The sequence below is a fragment of the Xiphophorus hellerii genome, chromosome 6 (assembly GCF_003331165.1).
Source record: "Xiphophorus hellerii strain 12219 chromosome 6, Xiphophorus_hellerii-4.1, whole genome shotgun sequence".
Taxonomy (NCBI): Eukaryota; Metazoa; Chordata; class Actinopteri; order Cyprinodontiformes; family Poeciliidae; genus Xiphophorus; species Xiphophorus hellerii.
The window spans coordinates 22,452,269-22,475,669 of record NC_045677.1 but is presented as its reverse complement, the minus strand read 5'-3'; the positions used below and the strand labels follow the sequence as shown (position 1 = coordinate 22,475,669).

Genomic DNA, 23,401 nt, shown 5'->3' with positions numbered 1-23,401 from the left:
TGAAAATACAATTTATTGATTTGTTTTTCATACTTGTTTAGCATCAAAATCATGAAAGCTGTTGAAAGTCTGCCTGTGTTCTCACCTTTGCACCTGGCTTTCCTGTCGGTCCTCTTGCTCCACGTCCCCCACGTGGACCCTGTATTCATTGTAAATTTATGATTAGGTGAAAATGAGGCAGTAAAGGCATGAAGACTATGAGCGAGTGCCTTTGCTATTTTTACATCTCTCAACAACTTGCCACCAGGTGCATACGTCGTGAAAACACACACTCAGAACTTGTACACAGCTAAACAATGCTGATACTTTGATATTTATCCTATAAATAATATATGTAAAGGGCTTCTGCTCAATTGTCAGACAAATGAGATGCTTACTGTTGGTCCACGCTGCCCTCGAGGGCCTGATTTCCCAGCAATTCCCTGAAAATAAAATACAAAATCAACAAAATCCGACACTGTCACATCAACAAGTTTTTTTTTTTTTCTGAAGTTTTCTCTTCAGAAGTTTAAGCAGAGCAAGCTCTGTGTTTTAGATTACAGAATACACTTTAGCACTAGACAGGTACAGCTGCTATGGGAGTCTTTGTCACAGATTAAATAGAATCATCTAGGAATCTTTGGACAAAAAATAAATAATCAAAGTGCTGTGATAAGCGGTTACCCAGAGGCACTTGACAGCTTGAACTACCTGTCAGCTCAAACGTTCTGTGGCCACGCGTGTCTGCCTCTCTGTGTGCGAGAGAACCCAGATGAGCTTGTCTTGTCGATAACAACCCCAATCCTTCAACATTTCTCACTGTCATCCCTTCAACTGTAACCCTTTTCGCCGGGGTGACTCAACAGCTTTCTTCAAACAGCAGAATAAGGTTGTCACTCCACCCTCAAAAGTTGCATCTTTATGGCAAACTTTGAAGAGGACCTTCCTGGAGCCCTTCTATACATTTTAGGTTCAACATTTCCACAATTATCTTCCTTCTTTAAGCAATTAATAGAGTTCCTGGCCTTTTAAATTTCAAATTACATGCTATTACATTTCTTTTCTGGAGTTCTTTGATCACTTTGGACATTTTATGGAGTAAAGTATGATATAGGGCAATTTCATTTCTTTTTTGCTATCTGAACTGAAAGTAATTAGTTCTATTTCAAAATTAATGACTCTAAGGACTTGTAAATAGGAAACTGAGTATGCCACACAAAATTTAGATCACAAAAATCAAGTTGAGATGTGGCAATGCAAAGAAATGGAAATCCAAAAATTTCGGGTACAACTGTGACTACTTCCAAGGTGCAAGAAAATTTACAAAAACCTTGCATAGTCCATTGTGCATTGATCTTTAATTAATGCACAATGAGCAGGATGGCAAGCAGCTTGAAAAATTCTTAAGCTATTTTTAACCTATTAAAAAACCTATTAGAAGTGCAGCAAAGAGAAAGTTCCAACAATAACCATCGGACATTATCTCTTTCCACGGAAATTGTTTGGGAGGCATTCCTGAAAGAAACCTTTGTTCTATCTTCTTAAAAGTGGAGAATGCTAAATTCTACTGGGACTGTAGCTTTGTGGAAACAAACATTCGAAATGGCTTTGATGTAAAACAAAGAAGGAATATGGGAAAAATGCTGCAAGCCCACTAGTTAGTAGTGTAGGACCTGTGATGCCATGAGCCTGATTTTTTTCCCAAAGATCTTGGAAACATGGTCAGAGTGAATGGTTTCATGACTCTTTGAAATACCACAAGATTATAAATACGAATCTTGTGGACTCATTCAATAAAATAAATATGGGTTATCACTCTAAATCAACACAAAAAGTGGTTAACCAGACCCAGAATCAACTTTTTTCTATGGTCGTCTCAGTCTCCAGACCCGATTCTCACAGAAAACCGTTTGGATTAGCTAAAAACAGCAGAACACACTTTTGGACCCAGGAAGCTTTATGATCTAAAGGGAGCATCTATAGTTATTTTAAAGTTTTAATCAGTGGTAGAAGAAGCTGTACATTATTTATATCTGTAAGACCCCTATTGATTCTGTGTTTCCATATTCAGAGAACCTAAACCCAGTGACAGCTCTCACTTGCTTAATGCTATTGATGAGTTCTTATTCTTACCCTTGCTCCCTTTTCACCGTTTGCTCCGGGGAATCCATTGAAGCCATTCGAGCCCTGAAATTAAGACAAAAAAAAAATTAAGATGAATTTTAGAAATAAGAAATTTCACTGAGTTGTTCATGTTCAAAGAATTCCCCATAATTGTTTGTAAGAAGGCTATAACAGAGACGCATAGAAGATGCCTGCAAAGCCAGACAGGTTTCTGCTTTGTCTTTTCATAATGAACAGAGCTCTTTCTTTTTGAGATTTTTTGGTAGTAGTAAATAGGGTTGAGAAAGTGGGAAACATGCAGCAAATGGCCTGAGGCTGGGAATCAAAACCAAGACAACCATGTTGAGGACTATAGCTTCTACACATGGTGAGCATGATCTACCAACTGCCCCAAAAATCAAGCTCTTTCAAAGGTGACAAAAAGAAAAAGTTACAGGTTAGATTGTTAGGATAAATGAGAGGCATAAGGTAAAGAGAAAAAAGAGACAGTGGGTGCAAATAGAGACAAAGTAAAGGAAAACCGTGGATCCACTTTGATAACTATCAGCAATTTAGTGACTGGGCTTTTTAGAGGCTGTGCTCCCTGATAGTGGTAATGGTGCCGGTCAAACAAATACTTGGTGAGTAATTACTGTTTGCCTAATAACGAGAGAACGAAGCAGGTCATGAATATAACCTCACTTTATGCTGAATTAGGCAGCATAAATAAGATCAACCAATCTAGACTAAATATGCCTTTGCGTCGGCTGAAAACCAAGGTCATGTGTGTGATTTGGGTCCCCCCCCCCCAAAAAAAAATTCAGGCAGCATTCACAGTGCTCATTATCCTTCATGTGCATATACATATTAAGCATAATACTGTGCGGAATAGGCAAGGACATAACAACTGAGTTACAAGGACAGAGTTGCGAGGAAAGAAAAATCTGTTGTGCGAAATTTGTTTTCCACAGAGTTGCAGTTACAGTAAACTGAAAAGAGGAGTGCTACTGGATGGGCACGACTTGCAAAAGGGAGATAAGACAGTCCGCTGAAGCTTTTGCAAATGGCATCAACAATTAACGATGTGGAAAAGCTGTTAGCAGAGAGTGATGGGCTGTAGCAGCCAAAAACACAGACAGTGGAGGAATTCCAGAGCGAGCTGATTGAGGGCAGATAAAGGCTGATGCCCAGCCAAGACTGTGACCCTGAAGCTACTCATGAGGACAATGTGACATTTCATAACAGAGACGGTACTTTATGATGTAAATGTGGAGGGGTTTTTTCCTCCCCCCCGAGTAACTTTCCTCAGTTTACAAAGTTTAATTGAAAGAAATTTGTCTATAAAAGAATCCCAGTTACAAACAGTTGAACAGATTTTTTGAAGTAAGAGAGTATGTCAAACATTTTTATATGATGGAAATTACCTTTTTTATATTCAAATCAAGGCAAAAGAGACAAACCGGTACTCTTTATCCATGATCACATGCAGGGAGCAGCTACTGGCTCTCGGACGGTTTGATCATAACCAACCATTTGGAAACTTTGCAGACAGCTTGCAATTGTTAAAAAAATCGGTATCACCATGTAGATTTTTATGAGCAGATGTTGCACTACTTAATGGTCAAGAATTAATCCTTTATATTGATTTTAAGAGTAACAGTAAAGTCTTTGACATTATGAGACTAATTGCTCTATTAATAATAATACAATTCACATGGCGTAACACCACTACATAACAGCACCTCCCCCACCAACCCCCCCAAAAAATGTTTTGTTGCTAATTGTTGGATAACTGATTAGAAATATAATTTCTTGTATATAACCAGCTCAGGTTTTGCTGACTTTCAGGCAGAGCTGGAGATTTGCCGATCTCGATGTTGTGAGAGAAGGTTCTATCAGTGCCAAGATGTCAGTGCTTACGGCAGCAAAGAGGAAGCAGCTGCAGCAGCACATCCAGATAGTGGAGCAGTAGCAATATGGCCAGGGCTAGAGTGCAAGCAGAGCCAGATTTTTAGATAATGGCTTAGGTCTAAGAAGAGGGACAGCTGATGACTAAAGCAGATGACCATGCCAGTTAGGATTTCCTGTAAGAGTCATGGAGGGTGTGCAGTAGGTGTCTGCTTAGGTTTGTGGGACAGAGCATTTAGTCAGCAGGTTTTAGAAAGGCGTGTGAGAGGAGGGTAGGTGTTGAGTAGGAAAGAAAAGGTTATCTTAATACTTTTGTAACCTAATTGGCTAATTATCTTCAGGGGTGCACAGCTTTTAAACCACTGCGACTTCAATGAATTATATTTCCAACAATTACTTGTGTAACTTTTTTCATTCAACTAGACGTGCTCATGGTCTCAGATATTTGTAGCTAACTGTGTATATAAAGACCTTGAGTTCGTGTGCCAACATTTGTTTCTGTGTAACTTGCAGATCCACCTGGAAGAAACTGCTTCAAATCCCACTCAGAGGCTGCAGTGTGCACTGTGATTGTACAGTTTTAATGAACTACAGAAAGTGAACTTTGATAATTAAACCAAATATCTTGGTAAATAAATTATCTCCAATTACATGACTTGGTTTTATGACTATCGTGTCTCCCTCACTTATCCAAGAGATTTGATATTGTTCCCATTACCTACCTTTGGGCCTTGTCTTCCAGGGTACCCAGGCAATCCAGGGACTCCAAGTTTTCCCTGAAGACAAATAAATAAAAAATACATACAGCTTCACCCATGGTAATTATTGCAATAACAGGAAAAGCATAGATAGATCAAAGAAATGAAAAGATGTATTAGCACCATATAAATATGCTGTTTTTTAACATGATGAGCTTGCAAGTACTGCAGCTTTCCCTGGTATAACTTCTAATATTTTAATCAAAAGCCAAAATAGGGGTGAATGTTTAATAGAAAATCTGCCCATTAGGACAATTTTTCAAATGGTGGCCATACTTAAAATATGAGCATGCTTTTACTCTTAAAACAACATTGCTTCTGTTTAAAAACACCAGCTGATAAAATTTTACAAAAAATCTATTTGCTACTAATCCATAAACAATTTGACTAATGAAATCAGATTAGTTGATTTTGGGAGTATGAACTTAGTTCAGAATATTTGAAAATATAATTTCAACACAACAAGAGGAACTGAGAACTAGAACTTGATAATGGTAACCTGGCACAACACTGTTCAAAACCATAGAACTTTAATAAAAGACTGTATGACTGGATCATATAGCTAACGAATACGGCAAATTATGTTTTGAAAATCATTAATTAATATTTAAAGTTTACTTAATTTAAGAATATTTACCTCTTAAGGGATAAATTTGCAGCCTTCGAAAGCCCTTACTATTTACCTTCTCTCCTGCTAAACCCATGGGTCCAGCCTCTCCACCTGGTCCTGATTTGCCCTTTGGCCCTTCAGGGCCATCTTCTCCTCTGGGTCCTAGTACACCACCCTCACCCTGAATAAAGACGTAGTAATGACAACAATTTTATATGTCACATGTTTTTTGTTTTGTTTCTATGCTTCATATGTCTGCAGCTGTAAAGACTGGCCTTCTCTTTAGAACGGATGACCCACCTTGTCCCCCTTGATGCCCATGTCCCCTTTGAAGCCAGGGAATCCATCCTCTCCCTGGTGGTGAAAGAGTTATTGTAAAACAGTGTTATTAGAGCCAAGGCAGGACCAATTACTTATACCAACATCTCTTGCAGCAAAACATTATTAAACAAACCCATTTAATAAATAAATCTGTTTTTTAAGAGAAAGGAATTCTGTCAATGAAAGTAAAACTGAAATACAGGCGTGAGAGGATTACATCTTCTTCAAAACAGATGAACAGTGACATCTACTGGTCATTTATGAGAAGATCTGATGAGAGCTCAGATTTATTGCTAGCTTGTCTTCTGCTGTCTATTTAGCTCTGCTGACATCTGGTGGTGTAAGTTAAGAATTGCACTTTTAAATGTATTATTTTTCCATTTCAAAGTTGTTTCCTTTTGATAATAAAATGAAATAAAATAACATTTGTTTTGAAACTATAATCAACTCAGATTGACATCAAATTACAGGATGCTTATACAGTATGTACTCACTTTGTTTTTAATAGTTATGCTGCTTGGATACCCCAATAGTTTGCTGTTAATAAGTACTCAGTGGTAATAACTAAATATAGTAAATCACTGAAACCACATATCAATATTATTCCAGCCTGGTGATTCACACTCCATTACAGCTCAAAGTTATGAGGACCTGAGCACTAGTCCAATAGGCCTTTAAGAGGTTTTTCTCTTGCCAGGATAAAAGGAAGCCCCATTTGAGGAAGAACTGCAATTCTGAGGCGGGCATTTGCAGAGGACTGACATTTGTCAGCCTTGTTGAGGAGGTTAGAGAGGAGTTTACCTTTTCTCCTTTGTCTCCTCTGACGCCTCGAACTCCCTCAGCGCCCTGAAGGATGTGGGAGAATACAGTCAGAGTAATGTTCACAAACAGGGTAAAAATGATCTACAACTATTTTTTTCACTTACTTTTACACCACGGGGACCAGGATAGCCGATAGATCCTATTGGACCAGGAAAACCCTGCAGTTTAAACACAAATATTAAATGTTCAGTATTCCATTGCATTCTTGCTCCTTTTGATGAGTTTTTGCACATATGCAAGGTAGATCATAGGTAGAATAGGTCAATTTTAATACCTTAAAATGTCAATGAAAGGTTATTTTAACTATATTTAATATTTATTCAGAATTCAAAAGGTCAAACTCATACTGATTTGTTATATATAGTATTTCAAGTGTTTATTTCAATCAGATTTAAAGACTTTGGCTTACAGCTAATAAAACTCCTAAATCAAGTATCTCAGGAAACTGAAGTATTACATAAGGACAATAAAAATAAAGTTCTTGAGGCCGATTCTTTGACATGCACCTGTTTTTTATAGCTTGATATTTTCTTTTAACTGTATTTTTTGTGTTGTATTTGTTGCTGCCTCTTGGCCTGGGCTAGAAAAAGAGCTTTTTAATCTCAGTTTATTTCATCGTGGTAAAAATAAAGCTTAAATAACATGTTTACTTGCTAAGTTATGGCCTGCATATTAAGACTGTTGTCCAGTGGACAGTGGACAATAACTCTAACTTCATTGCTAAAGAATCTGACAGGTCACATGCCATGTTGAAGCATATTAACTGAAAGTTGAGAAGAAGGAAAAATTTTGGTTAAAAAGTACCAAAACTTTAAACGTTCTTCTGCTCATAAGCTGATCCTGCCTACACTGTTAAAATACAAAGGTTGACTTAAATGATTGCTCTATCACTGAGCTTGACTGGCCAACAAACTGGCATGACCTAAACCCTGTAGAGGATCTATGGATTCTTGCCAAAAGGAGACAATGCAAACAAGCAGAAGGCCACCTTTCAGTAGGCTGACATTTCTGTATTGGCTTTGCAAATGAAATATGACACTTTTATAGCTACACTGACCATTCAAGTGCTTTACACTAGAGCCACATTCACCCAATCAATACTCAGATCGGCAGGCAACTTGGGGTTAAGTGCCTTCCATACGAGTATAAGTATTGGCATCATGAAGGACCTGAAATCAAACAAACATTTTCCAAAATAAAAGATGTTTAGTCTGCCCACACTTTATGTTGCTCTTATGTAATAGTCTAATGTTCTGACAAACTAAACTTTGAATTTCCTTTGGCTGCATGTCATAATGATCAAAATTAGTAGAAATAGATGGTTGAAATATATCACTCTATGTGCCGTGAAGTTAGTTTAGATTTGTAATCTGAATTTCAGAAATAAGGCATAATGTAATTGAGATGCACCTGTTCTTGCACTATTGTTGGAATACATTCAAATTATACTCACCATGTCCAAGAACTAGTGTGATAAAGTGCTTTGATAAAATGCTTTGGATAATGCTTTGTGAATATTGTGTTAATAATTTTCTTTAAATTACCACTGTGTTTATCACACAAAACAAATTTTGAACAAATTAGGCACTTTATTGAAAAATATAGATTACCAAAATATATTCCAACTTACCGTGGATCCTTTCTCTCCAGGAGGTCCTTCTTTTCCAGGGTGACCCTACAGAAGAACATGTACCTACTAGTTATGTGCCTATAAATAATTTACGTCAATAAATGAAATATTAAAAAGGGACCAAAATTCATGGCTTACAGGAGGGCCATCAGTACCGCCAAGTCCAGCCAGACCTTGCTTCCCTTGAGGCCCCTACAAAGACAGAGTAATAAATACGGACGCAGTCAGTCAGACAGATACGTTTAACATATTGAAATACGTTTTCAAAACCGCAAACAAAATTCTCTCTGTCAGCCAAACTAAGCTCTCATGTCTATAAAATGTGTGATCTTGTGAGTGTGTCTGCCCTTAGAGGAGCAAGGTAAGGGCTTACAGCTCAGCCACAAATCTGCTCAACTACTTATGAAACATACACTTATCAGCATGGTAGAGAAGGCCTAAGGAGGAACTTGAGTTCCCACTGTACTTACTTTTTCACCCGGAGGCCCAATTGGACCTTGAGGACCAATGAGACCCTTGTAGACAAAGAAAAGAAATATGTTATAAGAAGCACGAGGAATGAGTCCAGTTATGTTTCAGAAAGTTATAGTATAAATATCATTGGCTGGGATACAGTTACTCATCATTTTACTGTTTTAAACATTTTGTTTTTAAAACTTCATATTTCAGCCCATAAACAAAGAGTTGAAACAGCTATTTACAAAGAGAAACTTTCCAGAGGTCCTGTGCTTTTGCTGGAAAGCATTAATGTGTCTCTGGCTGTGAATAAGTTATGCATTCAACCTGCATTCCATCCTGCAGGTTCCCACTAATACTTTCCAAAGTAATGACGCTGTTCTATTCACTTTGTGATTGTCAGCAGGACTGAAAATTATACCTGGCAGAGGTCATTCAGCACTGGCGAAAATACTAAAAGGCCCTCTTTCACATCAAATCTGACTCAAAAATGGAATTAGGTGTCTAATATGTGAACAATTTCTGTTGGATCCAAGTGTTGTTGCTGCTTTTAGCAGGACTGAAACAAAGATTTACTCTTTTCTCAAGTGTGATTTCATTCACAGAGGGATAGTAGCTGGGCTGGGGGAGTGCATTGAGAAAAAATGTGCAAAGAGTTTTTGATTTAAAAACCAGAAATGTGGGGGATCATTCAAGATTATACTGCTCCCTATTGCACTGTCAATATGGCAAACTGGAAATAGAATGAAGAGAAAAAGCAGCAGAGCAAGGAGGAAGAGAGTGAATGAGAACATATACATAAAAAGAAGGAGAAAGTGATCGAACAGGATTAATGTAAATAACTAAACACTTACATGAGGACCAGGCAGGCCTTGTTGCCCAGGAGGACCTGGCTCTCCTTGCGGACCCTTCACAGAATAAAATTAAACAATTCAGTTTATTTAACGTGGAGAACTCCGAACATTTCAGCAGCAGCCAAAATAAAGAAAGGATGAATTAAGAAGTATAACTCCTCATGGGGTAAACAAGATATCTTGTTCTGACATTAGTGTTGGTATTTGGTTTAGTAGGGATCCATTATCAGAGGGCAAACACACAGACAAAAATTGTAAATGTCCTTTTTCAAGCATGAAATAGTGTTGGATTCAAACTTTTATAAAAGAACCGCAATGAACATGTCTATTCCAGCTGGTAGAGCTGAAAAACGTGCAAAGGAAAACTTCAAAGACAGTTAAAGTCACTAAGAATACACAGTAGGTAAAGGCAGTGCCATAAAAAAGTATTTGTCCCCTTAAAGAGTCCTTCGGTTTTTGCCTTTTTGTGTTGAAATGTATTTAAATGCTTTAAATACATCAAACAAAAAGCAACTTGTTTCTATGTGAAATGCTTCCTAAGCATAATAACTGGTTGTGCCACCCTTGTAGGCAACAACTGCCATTAAGTATTTTTGTTACTGGCACTGAGTCCTCTACATGATTGGTCAAGGGTCATGCCCCGTTTTGACCCACTCTTTGAAGAAGTCAAACTCAACCAAATTGGAGGTTGATCAAACATGAAAAGCCTGTTAAGATTATGCCAAAGTGAGCACACCAGCAAAAAGATGAACTTTGCAGATGTGCTTCAGATCATTGTCCTACAGCACAAATATGGAGCTACTGAGCTTAAAGTAGTAAACTGACAGCAAACTGCAATTTGCTTTTAGGATTGCAGCAAAATTCCCACTTCCATCAGTTAAAGAAAGCTGTCCAGGTCCTGATTAAGATAGCAGTCCCAGACCATGACACTGCCACCACCAATCAGTACATGTGTTTTATTCTGAAATGCTTTGCTAAGGACACATACTGTACCTTCCATAACATCATTTCTGTTGCCTTATCAGTCCACAGAGTATTTTTACCAAAAGCCTTAAGGATAATCAACTATCTCAAATTTTGTTCTTCCTGACTGATGTAAATGATTTTTTCTCATCTGTTCTTGAATTTCTTTAGATCTGGCCATGATAAACTACTTAAAAAAAAAAAAAAGGTACATTTTGTGTTGTCCAGCATGAACTAGTGTGGAGTGCAGTGCTTCACTTTGAATTTTAATTTGTAAAACATCCAGACTTCTGCTAGAAAGCAAAATATGAAGAAGAATATAATCTCTGAGGATGACAATAACCTAAAGTACACATCGTAATCAACAAAAGAATGGTCTTTCCAAAAGATCCAAAAAGATTTGGAATGTCCCAACTGGATACCATACCTGAAATGGAGGGGAAAAATGAGGTCATCTGGAGTGGGCTGTGCACAGAAAATTTCCACACTATCTGACAGATTTGGAGTGCTTTTGTAAGAAAAAAAAAAGGGCCTAGTATAGTACAATCCAAAAATGACTGAATGCTGCAATACAATCAAAAGGTGATTTAATAAAGCATTAGTTTAAAGGTGTCAATCCTCATACATCTACAATATTTATTTTATCTTTTAAGCTTTCTGTACTTTTCAACTGAGTTACTGACTTCATGTCATAACTAAGGTAGGAAAAGTTCAGAAATTACTTACTTTGGTTTAATGTTTTTTCATAAAAAGCTGACATTTTAACTGGAGTCTGCAATTAAAATAATAGAGTAAGATATTAAATGTTTTCAAGTCAGAATGCTTAGCTCAGGATGAAGTCTTTAGTTGCTGGTGTCAAAATATAAGTACAAGCTCGAGTTCCAAGTCTTTTATCAAGCTGAATCTGAAGTCAATAATTTGAAGTCAAAACTCTGGTCTTAGTGATATGACTGAAGCACACATTGTTCCATTTTAGTTTAAGTGACAAATACTAAGTACATTTAAGTTAACTAAACCTATGGTAAATTTACCCAACCAAAATATAAACTGATGGAGGAAAATATAAAATAATGCTGTCACCACAGTACTTTACATTTAGTGATGGTGTTCTCAGTCTTGGAAGATTCAAGCAAACATAGAAGTTTTAGGGTAGTTTTAAGCAATTTCCCCTTTGACATCAGTAAAGTATATTCTATTCTATTCTATTCTATTCTATTCTTCTGACCAGAAGTCAACATTTAGATTTTTGTCCTCAAGTCCAAATGCAAACTGTGATGAGGCTTTTGATGTTGCTGTTTAAACTTAATGTTAGACAGTAAGTAAAATAAGGTTATGCAATTCATAAAGTGTATATAAAAATATGATATTAAGGTTTATACAATAATAGAAAATATTTTTTAACTATTTTTGCAATAAGTAGACATGCATTATTTTTAGTTGAATAAGTTTTTATTCAGTTTTCATTTGGGGAAAAAAGGTGTTGGTAAAATTGTTTGATAACATTACCATTGCCGAGCTGGTAATTTAAATCTTTAAAATGTAGAATTTGCAATTTTGTATTCTGTGAAAATCCCAGTAAAAAAGTGATGTAGGCAAGCTAAGCCACAGAACAGACTTTTTGTTTACCCTCAAAATACAGTTAGAAAGTAAATGAAATAGGTTCTGCTTCCACCAACAGCTGAGTCATGGCATCCTCCCTTGCATTGTTGCACTGGAGTTAAAGTTCACAGTCCTTCAAAAAAGTAAGCCTCACACAAAGTAGGTGGTCCTGCAGAAAAAGTCTGACTTTCACCTCTCCTTTTAAAGAAACACAACACAAATACTTCTCACCATGTTTCCTTTGGGACCAGCTTGACCATCCAGTCCAGAAAGACCCTAAAGTGAACAGAATTGGTTGATGAAAATTGTTGTTAAGAAAGAAGTAAATCATGCAGCATGGTATGACTCAGTTCAGAGCACAAACAAATCATATTTACAGGTTGTCCTGGAGGACCTGGGGACCCTCTGGGGCCAAGCAAACCTCTGGGGCCCTGTTTATAAAGAGAAAGAAACAATGTTTAAAAAACAAACTAACTAACAAAACCACCTCAACACAACTTATTAAATGCAACATTTAAAAAAAAATGTCAAGGTACTATAGAATAAACTAAAACTGCCTGGCACTGAATTTAAATGTTGCTCTGTGTGAAACACAAACCCCCATGTGGTCATAGATGAGCACTGCCGATGGAAAGCTAATATGAAAGTTGTTTCTCCTTGTAAAACATAAAGACATTCATTTAATGTCAGCTAAAATACTCTACTCTTTTACCTTCCTGCTAGTGCGTGATGAAATATGGTGCAACCGTTTCTCTAAAAGGATACTGCTAATTTGGGTACAAGAGGGAGCAAATTTCTCCTGCTACCTTTCACGGACCATTTACTTTCACACGGACATAAAAAGAAAAAAGAAATTCCAGTCCTACTTTTTGATCTCTTATGCAGAAACTGTTTATAACAAGGTTGAGATTAGAAAGGCAATGGTCCCTGCACACAAAAAGCAGTGGTCCCCAGAGTAAAGAAGGTTGGCAAAGCCATGAATAAAAAAAAAAACAAAACTGAAAGGTATGAGAAGGTGACATTCACCCTTTGATCTGAACTGATTAGGAATTTATGGATACAGGGTTTTCACTTATTCAGCCCCTTTGAACCTGATACCCTTACAGACTATCAGAAATCAATGATTGAAGGAGTGGCAAAAATAAGGCCCCAAGTCTCTGCTACAAGCCATGTTGGGGAAGAAGACGCTCTGATCACATGAGACCCTAAAAGAACTTTGTTAAACAAATCCAAAGCAATACATCAGGGGAAAGCTAAGACTGCACATTATCCAGGAGTAGGACAGCTGGTTGATGGAAAGATGGATGGAGCAAAATACAAGGCAGTCCTGGAAGAAAATCTGATCACTGTTGCAAAAGTGAGACTGGGGTGAAGATTCAACTTCCAAAGGGACAACACAAAACATACAGTAAGAGCTACAAAGGAATGATTTGGATTAAAGGATATTTCATGTGTAAGAATGGCCCAGTTAAAGTCCAGACCTAAATATATTCGATAATTGTGACTAGATTTGAAAAGAATTTGCAGAAGTCTGAGCTGCTATGTATGCAAAGATGGAAGAGACAAACTTTAAAAGACTTGGAGCTGTAATCGCAGAAAATATAGTTCTACAAAATATTGACTCATGCAGACTGAATACAGAGGTGTCCCACACTTTTAAGATTCTGATTTGGAAGATAAAAATTTTGCATAATAAAATGTGATGTAGTTCAAGGAAAATTAATATTTTTCCAAGGTGTTGTACTTTAAGCTCAATGACCCTGCCTCTAACTAGAATTATACTTACACTCTCTCCAGCCACTCCTCTCTGTCCAACATGGCCGTCTTCGCCCTGGGATTAAGCAGACATATTTTGGACTTTTTAGCAATTTTATGGGTATTTGAAAGTGATACAAGACAGACGAAAAACTCACTCTTGGCCCGTCATCTCCTGGAGATCCTGGAGGACCACTGGGGCCGTGTTCTCCCTGGAATAGATCACGTAGGGACAACATCAACAAAGATGACAAATGCTGCAGTCAAAAGAGAATCTACATGCTCAATTTGTGCAGTTGAGAAAAAAGATTGTAGTTTAAAGCAAAAATATGACGTTGGTCAGAAATGTGGAAAATTGAGGGTGTAAAAAATACAACGAAAACAAGCAAAAACCGCCTTTAATCTAAAGTTGGCATGGTCACCACAATGGGCATGGCCCCGCAATATATGGTTTTCACTATTCATAGAGCTCTATAAGGACCGGCCTACCTCTGTAATTATCTGGTATAGGACGAGGTTTAAAATCCCATCTAAAAATAACCGTCTGTGATCTTTGTGTCTCCGTTTGGTTTCTCTAAACTCAACATTCATCATTCGCCTCCTCGCCTGGTTAAACACTGCTTAGGTGGATCTGAAGCTGTCCCCTCCTCTCTAAGTAGGTCAAATGGCCTAATGGTATACATGAGCTGAACATTCACATCACACTGTGCTGATAAATCAGGTGGCATCTAGACCCCAATCAGCTTTTTCATGCAACACATAAGTCTTGAACAATGGTGATTTTAAATAACACTAAGTTTTACTCCTTCAAGCTTACCCTGTGTCCTTTCTCTCCAGGAAGACCGGGGAGGCCATCAAAACCTCTGTCACCCTAAAGTAAATAAAAGACATCTCAAGATGGTAAGTGTACCAGTAATTAACAGGATGTGAATTTGTTTAAAATTAACACTGAAAAAATTATAATTTAATGTTTTTCTTTAGGAAAATTGCAAGTTACCTTGGCGCCTGCCTCTCCTGGCATTCCTCGTGCACCGTCAGCTCCATTCCGACCCTGGAAGACACACACACATCATTTCAGTTTATAAGTTTATAGTTAAGTAAACACATAGGTGCAGTCATTGAACGCAGATGATTTTTTTTTTTCAAACAGGAAAAGTTTGGAAGGAGTTTCCTTTCTATGTAGGCACAGATTTTAAAGCCGGCAAATATATTAAACTGCACTTATAGTAAAAAAAAAGTTATTTACACATACTGAATAGAAAAAAGAAAACTTTCAAATTTCAGGTCAATCAAAATTGCCATTTAAATTGTATGAGCTGGGTACAAATACTTTGCGTATCCTTCCACAAGCGTCCTTTGCTGGGAATTTGTCCCATTCCTCCAGACATAACTGGTGTAACTGAGTAAAGATTTATGGGTTACCTTGCTTTTATAGATCTGCTCATAAAGATACTATGAGGCTAGGATCATGGCTTTATCATGGTCACTCCAAAACATTGTTTTTGTTGTCCTGAAGCCACTTCACAGCTCATTTGGTGCTGTGCAAGGTCCTTTGTCCAGGTGGAAGTTTCATTTGTGCCTACGTTTTAACTTCTTGACTTATGTTTTCAGCTGCAACATCCATATTTCTCCGTAATGTTGTCAGGTTTACAAGCTTCCCCTTTTTCCTCAAAATGTAATAGTGGTCATTATGGCTAAACACATTAAATGTAATTTCATCAAACCACATAACATTCATCCATCCAATGTATCCAACAGTCATTAGGGAAACCATAGTACAAGTCTCTAAAAATTAAGTGTATTTGTAAAATGTAATCTGGTATTTTTTTTCTGTTGCTCTTTGAGAAATAGCTTCTTCATCTCTGAGTAGCCTTTCAGCATATATCTGCATGGGACTCAGATCACCATAGATAATAACTGTAAAGTTTTTCAGCCAGTATCATTACAAAGTATTTTGTTTTTGTCCTGGGTTTGATTTTACACATTTTGCAACAAAACAGATTAGATTCTGGGACACATAATCTTTTTCTTTGTAAGTGATATGTAATATCATGCTTGATCCTTTTTTTCATGATATCACATAAAAAAAAACAGGGCTTATAAAGTGGTTTCTTAAAATACATCCATAAGTGGGACTTAGTTTGACTCAATGTTATGAAGTGCTTTCAAAGCCATAATACCATCAATTGTACCTTCCCAAATTATGTGTATGTACATCACCATTGCAGTGCTACATTAGAGAAGATGAACCACTCAATTAGTTTTACGTTTAAATCACTCTTACCCTTTTTCCTGCCTTCCCTGGTACACCAGTTGGACCCTGAAGACCTCTTGGTCCCTGTACAGATTATGTAAATGTACACTATTATTATTTGTTTTTAGAAACAGACAAACAGGAGCAACGTAGATGTTACCTATAATTCAGAGGTATTACTGTGAAAACCAACAAAAAGCTAGGCCTCTCACCTGTGGTCCAGAGTCACCGCTGTCACCTTTGAGTCCAGCAGCCCCAGGGGGTCCCTATGTAGAAGCAGAAAGAAAGCAATTTAAACAGATGATAGCTGTATCCCTGAGTCATATTTCCATGTGCACAAACTCTCTAGTGCAGAAGAATTGAAGGACTCCAGTAACATCCTTGTGCTGTCTGAGAACAATATGACCAAACTGAATATGTGGTCGACAATATTCATATTCATAATATAGAAATGTTCATATTCTTTCAAGCAATACTGTGAAATATCAGTTGTCACAAGAAAAACATACTGTATTTCACAAGAATGTGTCTTAATTTGCTAAGAAAAAGAGCCATCCATCAGCTAACAGGAAGGTTCAAAGGAGATTTCAAGCTCTTTCTGTCATGAAACATTAGAAACCCGAGATGTTAAACACATTTTAAAATGTCAACTCCATCATTCTCTTGCCTTTGCTTTAAGCTTATAGTAAACATTTCACACTGCTGCTCTCTCACACAGCAGCAAGATGCCACCGTTACTAGCAATATAAAATGTGTAGGCCCAAATTACAACATTAAGGCAAGGAAAACATATGCTGAATAATGTTTTTTATAATATTTTTTATCTTATGCCTTTCTAAAAACTGGATAACAAAAAATGGCCACAAAATTTAGATTGGAACGTCTTTACGCAGAAAACTAAATTCTCTGCCTTTTATTCACGATTACATAGTGAAATAACTTGATCTTCAAATATATCTAAATCACTGTATTTTTATCACATGGAGAACTCAGTGATGGCAACATGTCAATGTATGAAGATACTCACCAAAAGTCCAGATCTTCCTGCCAACCCCACAGGCCCTGGGGGGCCTCTCATTGTTAGCTAAGGACAAATCAAAATAAAGTATAGCCCATTACTTACTATTTAAGAACACACATATGTATACATACATACGCACCGTCTATATATGCTGAAAGACCTGATAACCCTTTAAATCAAGGATAAACGGCCACTTGTTTAGAGATGACTCGTATAACAATAACTAAAAAATGTTTATTTTATTTTTTACCCCAATGATAATTTGTGATGACTTTGATTTTTACATTTGAAAAATGTAATATCATGTAAGGTACTCTGAATCTCCCAATTAATGAAATGTCTATGAATATTTATAAAATATAAAATGTAATAATTGAACTAAGACAATTAACCAAGTGTAAATAAAACTGCCAAAAGCCAGGTTACAAATGGTTGCATGAAATCCCAAAACACACATTTTTGATTTTTTTTAACAAAAAAACAAAAAAAAAACAATGCAAATGAACATAAATTGCTAGTTTTAACCAGTGAATTGAGCTTGTAAACAGTTCTTGTTAAAGGTGAATTTGCAAAACTGCTGTTTTGCTTAACCATGTAAGATCATTCTTATAACTACCCACAATTTAAAATAGAATAAAAGTCTAAAATTTAAAAAAACAAAGCTATTTGTAGGGCTTTGCAACATCATAAACCATCTTATAATAGTTCAATACAACCACAGAAATATTCATTTCAGCCTCTCTGAGAGCAGCATGTCTTGTTCACAGTTTACCACTTCAGCATTTTCTTCCGTTCATAGCTGACCACAGTGTGCGACAGCCAGAAATGTTGTCTGACATTTATTTGTAGTGTGATGACACAATGATGTAAAAGAAAGAAACCTATTCATGTCCTAATTTGTACATAACGGAACACCTGGAAAGAATGAACAATTATACACTGCCTAGAGAGGTCAGAAAGAATAAATAAATACAGAAGTATGGAAAAGCATTACATTTTCTATTTACCCATGCCAAACCGAATTGTTGGCATGACAAGTTGAGTATTGAAAGGTGACAAATGCCTTCTAACCATGAATAAACTCCACTTGTGGGAGCCATTGAGCTCAGCATACTTCTAAAGCTTTAACTATTCAGTGGTTGTGTGGGGCTTAACAATTTCCATGTGCATGACAATATATCACACACAGATGAAAGCACCCAAGTTCAACCTGTTTTCATCAGTGCTACAGTTGTCAGAACCACTGAGTGGGTATAAGTATGTGCTGCGGCTTTGGCCACTTCTGAGCCTGACCTGGGTCTGCACTCCTCCTTTACATACATGCTGACTTGAGTATTTTAGTACTTAAAGTAAAGAAACACATAAATGTGGTGAATATTATTTGCAAGTTAAATCACAAAGAGTTTCAGAATGAAATATTTCCATTGATACTTACTCTAGCCTGAGACAGGATGGCCTGCGCCTGAGCTTCTTGGGCTGTTATCACAGGTCCCTTATGTGCCTCACCACCCGCACGGAACTGTAGGCCACAAAAAGTAAAAGGAAAACAACATTAAAAATAAATGGACTTGTCTTTGCTTTTGCAGAGTGGCATATCTCATAGTGACCCCCATAGGAGGTAGTCTATTAAACCTGTTAACCCCACACCTTTCAAGCACAAACACCAACTCTCATAAATATGTGTCATTGGCTGAGCATTTGAAAACCTCAGTCACTGGTTCCACTCCATTGAACTGGCTGACATTTACAAGGCCAATGATTTGTTACCTAAAGAAAATAGGCTGCCATCGCTGGCCTACTGTTTCTGCAGTGTGGTAAATTTACCCACTGTGGTGAGTTCATGGGTTATTGACTACAATTAGACTCACGCAATATGTGAGGGGAAAAAAGACAACTAAACAGTACATAGAAAGCAGCAGGACTTACTGGTAGCATCAGAATGGTACCTGGAGGGCCAGGGACACCATCTGAACCTGGAATACCAGGACGGCCAGGAGGACCCTGCACAGTGAAAATGAGAGAAAATCCAATATTTCTAAAAAGTCAAAGACAAAACATCTCAAACAGTGCACAATATCATGGAAGCATGAAATCATATTCATGGCAATACAAAAGGGAGCGATATTAAAAGTCTGTTTAAAGTTAACATCTGTGTGGGTAGTACAACACAACTGAGCAGAGCATGGTAATTATTCATTAGGCCAGTTGACTTTAACTCGTCCCAATGTCCCCTCCAGTAAACTTATCAGGTTCACCTTGTTTATACCACTTTTTGCTTTATTTTGGTCCATACTTACCAGATCTTTCTGCAATATATCAAATTATATTTGCCATTGCAACACCCGCTTCTGTAACACTGCATTGGTAAAGGAGTGATTGTATGTAATATTTAGTAGGCTATCTTTTTCCGATATCATGATTTCAAACTCTGTGTTCCAGTAATTTATTTGTCCCGTTGGAAGGACTTTTGCTGTCCTGAGGACCCACATCTGCTAAAGTTCTTAGCTACTAAGAGCAGAAAGCTCAGGGATATCAGTAACGACATTGGGATGATGAAAAAAAATCAAAATCAACATTATTGTTGCTATTTTCAATAACAGTAAGCCTCAAGTTTTTGGCGGATGATGCATATATTAGCCTTAATGGGAAGTTAATTTTGTTGCTCTGTTTAGTATTTAGTTGAAAAAGAATACATTTTTAATCATCTAAAGAAAGAATATTGCCTGCATGAGACAACTGGGTTAATAAGTCGGCTATAAATCTTAAAATGTAAAAACTTGGTAACAATGGTGGGATTATGCTGGCAGCAATACACAACCTTATTGTATGATCACTCGACACTGGCTCCAAAAGTGAATCTATTCCCACAGAAACAAAAATGTTTAGAGCTCTGACAACAATCTCTTTATAGCTTGATGCAAAATGAAACAAATGTCTCATTCTCTTCAGTGACAGCTGATTTCATCCTGTACATTTACGCCACATCCCAGAATGGTTCAGTTAGCGCCATTCATCACTTTTGGATGCGAGAACTCCAGAGCGCGAAGATAGGACCCAAACACTGAGTTTAGGGTTTCAAAACCCTCCTCTTCAAACTAAGGGGTGACATCAGCATGTTGCATCTGTCTTTCATATAAAGTCAGTGGTTGCCACATTATTTTAAAAGTAACACATTGTCTGAGGTTAGCTACTTGAGGCACTCCCAGAATGTCTGTAACTAATGATATGGGTATCAATACAGAAGTTTAGATATTTATAAAGGAAACAGCAAAAGATAAAAATAAAAAAAATCAAAATTCAGAACTGCTGCAAAAAAAATTCTTTTATATTGAATTACAACATCAAGAGTTTGAATAAAGACGTACACAAACATCAGAAACTAATTGAAGACTTGAAGGCAGGGCTTAATACTTTGAGAGAAACAACAATCTACTTAGCAGTCTCTCTTGTGCTGCAATCTCATCTTGGCTCTGATTGATGCCATGTGTTTCCATTCGCTTTTTTCCCAGTGTCTGTGAATTTCCCCCATCCACAGTTGTGATCATGAGCATAGCGGCATCTAGCGTTAATGACGGCTGGAAGGGATGGGGTTTCTGAGTGCTTTGGGGAGCGAAGGCGGCATGCAGAAACTGCGTAAAGGAAAACCGCAGAGAGTATAGAAACCACTCAACTCTAATGTCCCTGTCAGCCGCAGTGATTTCGTCCCATGAGAGGAAATAGAAGAGGGAGGACAGACTTACTGGATGAACAAAAATGACTTTTTTATCACCCTGACTCAGTGAAACAATAAAACTTTTGTACTAGTGAAAGCTGTTGAATAAACTAGCAAATGGCCTATTTGTTCCGCAAGTTTTCTGTTAGAAAGAAAATAGTTTTTAACTGGTAGTTTTGGGGGAAGCAAGATCATGCTTTGTATCATCAAGTAAACCAAATATATGATTAGATTTAAATAGAGATGAAAAAAAAAGTAATTTCAGGGATTCTGCATATTTCAAAGAAAACTTCTTTAGCAATCCCACTGATCAGCAACACAGCTGATTTTTTCAAACTTTCCATAAACTGATTGCATACCAAAATGCAGTATTTTTTCCAAGTCATTGTTGTGGTTTATCAGAAATTTCTTCACAGAGCAGCAGTTAATTTAATTCAGGAATTTCATTTAAAAAAGCTGAAACATATTTCAGCTTGCACATTACAATTTTAAGTAAAACGAAAAAGTACATACAACACAAAAATGTTACTGCCTGAAGACTGCAGTCTTGACAGTTGTTGAGCAGGCAGTCATTGACACCCTTCACAAGTGCAGTAAACCACAAAATGCTATTACTAAAGAACCTGGCTGTTCACACAGTGACCCATCAAAACATTTTTCAAGGAAAGCTTAGTGGAAGGAAAAAGTGAGGCAGAAAAAGATTCCTATGCAACACAGGTAACCACCTCTGGGGATTGTATTCTGAAGCCCCTTCAAGGCATCAGGGTACATTCACAACACTTGGACTGCAGCAGGACCTTGGTTACAGGTGCTACATTACTCGTGTTAATCCAATCCTCTACCAGAGACGACATCAAAAGTGTCTCATCCGGGCCAGAAACTGAACATCCTTTCAGACAAAAGCACATTTTTGATTAAAGCTTCTAGAGCCTTTCAGAAGAATGGAAAGGCACTCTCGAAGTCCACAAATGATTAAAGATTTGGTTTCAAATATTTCCACTCTCCATCAAAACTAATTTGGAAACTGGACTGCTTGCTTCTAACGACTTTTAATGTAATTTTAAAACATAGACATTTCCTTTACACCATCATAAAGAGAGAAAAAAAGTGTCTCTGACTCAGCTGCAATAAACTGTAAAATGGAGTCCAGCACTCACTCACCCTCTCACCAGGATCTCCTGGAGTACCTAGGGGTCCTTGCAATCCTGGGTTACCAGGAACACCCTGAAAGCAAATGTGAATACATTTAGCATATTACCCCAAAACCACTGCTAACCAGCATTTCCAACACAGTCAGCCCACCGTAGCGCCACATGCAGAGGCCAACAGAGACAGAGGCAAAGCCATCATTTTGAAAGAAATAAACCTCAAAAAAAGTAAGCCCCCCACCTCACCTCGAACCCCTCCACCCCTCGTCTTTCCCCAACATGCACAGAGTCACAGACATACACACTTCCATGCACAAATACACATTTTGACAGTTTGTCTCAACTCAAGCTCCGCTGACAATCCGTGCTGACGTTCTTTCCATAAAAACATTTTTCCCTCTTTAGCTGTTCTCCATCTGTGAACGGCAGACAGGAGTGTGGGAGAATGTGATACTCACTGCTGGGCCAGGGGCTCCTTGGGGTCCTTCTAAAAGCATCCCCTGCAAAAGGAAGAAAAAGAAGGAGGGAATACAGTAGCATTAATGGCAACCTGTAAATCAAGAGACAATTAAGAGTAAGGGGCATAGGAACTTTGCGTTCTTTTGGCTTAAGGCTAAAGAGTTTATTTGCTAAAGCCTCAGGATGGCTACAAAAATGAAGCTATGTGATTTATTTGTTTAAACTAATCTAAACTAATCTAAAGCCCTTCCTAGGAATTTGTATGTTTTTGCTACATCTCATTATTGAGAACGATTGACAGAAGTAACACAGTCAGCTTGAATTCAGATGAAAATGAACTGAATTCAAAAGGTGTTTAAACTAAATACGAAAAGCTTTATATTCCTGAGAAAAATCTGTTGAGGACCTGTTTTCCTTTATAGCCTTAAATATTTTTGAGATGATTTAAAGCCCACATACGTGAATTTTTGGCATCTCTCTTTCAATAAAAAATTAGGTTTGTGCCAAAAATATTTTCCTAAAGCATCAATACAATTTCATCTCAGTTTTTCAGCATGTGTACAAAGTTGATCATTTAAAGGATATGTTTTGTGATTTAAATTGGTGACAGGAATCTGCAACCAATTTTAAACCTGACTAGCCCTGACTGATGACTACAAATGTGTTAAACTCAAAATGTGATCAAATTCAGGTCAGTAAATGTTCTATATCTAATAGCAGACGGGTTGTGGTAACCGCTATGGAATCTGTTAGTGAGGCAATATTTAAACTTTCCCTCTTTCACCATCAATGTGCTTAAAATTAAGTTGAAGAAAACAAAATAGGAGTAACAAGCTATTTAAAAAAAAAACATGTTTACTGTGGAGGCATTTTAGCGTTTCATCCAAGTAGTTACTTTTAAACAGACAGTGACCTTTCTGCAATAAACAGGAAGGCTTAATGAAAAGTGCAAGGTTTCTCTGTTAAATCCTTTTAATGTGTGATGGGACCTGTGGCATCTGGAAATCTTGGAATCCTTTTGAAAAATCTCAGGATTAAGGTAAGTGTCT

The 23,401-nt window shown here is 37.3% G+C and overlaps 1 protein-coding gene across 2 annotated transcripts in view; it reads right to left on the bottom strand.

The window, feature by feature from the left end:
- The window catches only part of LOC116721688 (collagen alpha-1(XI) chain-like), a 99,850-nt gene that overhangs the window by 36,401 nt on the left and 40,048 nt on the right, over nucleotides 1-23,401 (bottom strand). For both annotated transcript variants that reach the window (XM_032565577.1, XM_032565578.1), the window contains exons 10-34: nucleotides 22,352-22,393; nucleotides 21,907-21,969; nucleotides 18,960-19,034; nucleotides 18,469-18,552; nucleotides 17,040-17,096; nucleotides 16,225-16,278; nucleotides 16,043-16,096; nucleotides 14,756-14,809; nucleotides 14,576-14,629; nucleotides 13,917-13,970; nucleotides 13,790-13,834; nucleotides 12,381-12,434; nucleotides 12,235-12,279; nucleotides 9,442-9,495; nucleotides 8,602-8,646; nucleotides 8,270-8,323; nucleotides 8,132-8,176; nucleotides 6,606-6,659; nucleotides 6,481-6,525; nucleotides 5,659-5,712; nucleotides 5,432-5,539; nucleotides 4,713-4,766; nucleotides 2,113-2,166; nucleotides 378-422; nucleotides 86-139 (exon numbers count right to left, since the gene is read on the bottom strand). In XM_032565577.1, the coding sequence (XP_032421468.1) occupies nucleotides 86-139; nucleotides 378-422; nucleotides 2,113-2,166; nucleotides 4,713-4,766; nucleotides 5,432-5,539; nucleotides 5,659-5,712; nucleotides 6,481-6,525; nucleotides 6,606-6,659; nucleotides 8,132-8,176; nucleotides 8,270-8,323; nucleotides 8,602-8,646; nucleotides 9,442-9,495; nucleotides 12,235-12,279; nucleotides 12,381-12,434; nucleotides 13,790-13,834; nucleotides 13,917-13,970; nucleotides 14,576-14,629; nucleotides 14,756-14,809; nucleotides 16,043-16,096; nucleotides 16,225-16,278; nucleotides 17,040-17,096; nucleotides 18,469-18,552; nucleotides 18,960-19,034; nucleotides 21,907-21,969; nucleotides 22,352-22,393 (1,401 nt within the window). The remainder of the gene's footprint in view (nucleotides 1-85; nucleotides 140-377; nucleotides 423-2,112; nucleotides 2,167-4,712; nucleotides 4,767-5,431; nucleotides 5,540-5,658; nucleotides 5,713-6,480; nucleotides 6,526-6,605; nucleotides 6,660-8,131; nucleotides 8,177-8,269; nucleotides 8,324-8,601; nucleotides 8,647-9,441; nucleotides 9,496-12,234; nucleotides 12,280-12,380; nucleotides 12,435-13,789; nucleotides 13,835-13,916; nucleotides 13,971-14,575; nucleotides 14,630-14,755; nucleotides 14,810-16,042; nucleotides 16,097-16,224; nucleotides 16,279-17,039; nucleotides 17,097-18,468; nucleotides 18,553-18,959; nucleotides 19,035-21,906; nucleotides 21,970-22,351; nucleotides 22,394-23,401) is intronic.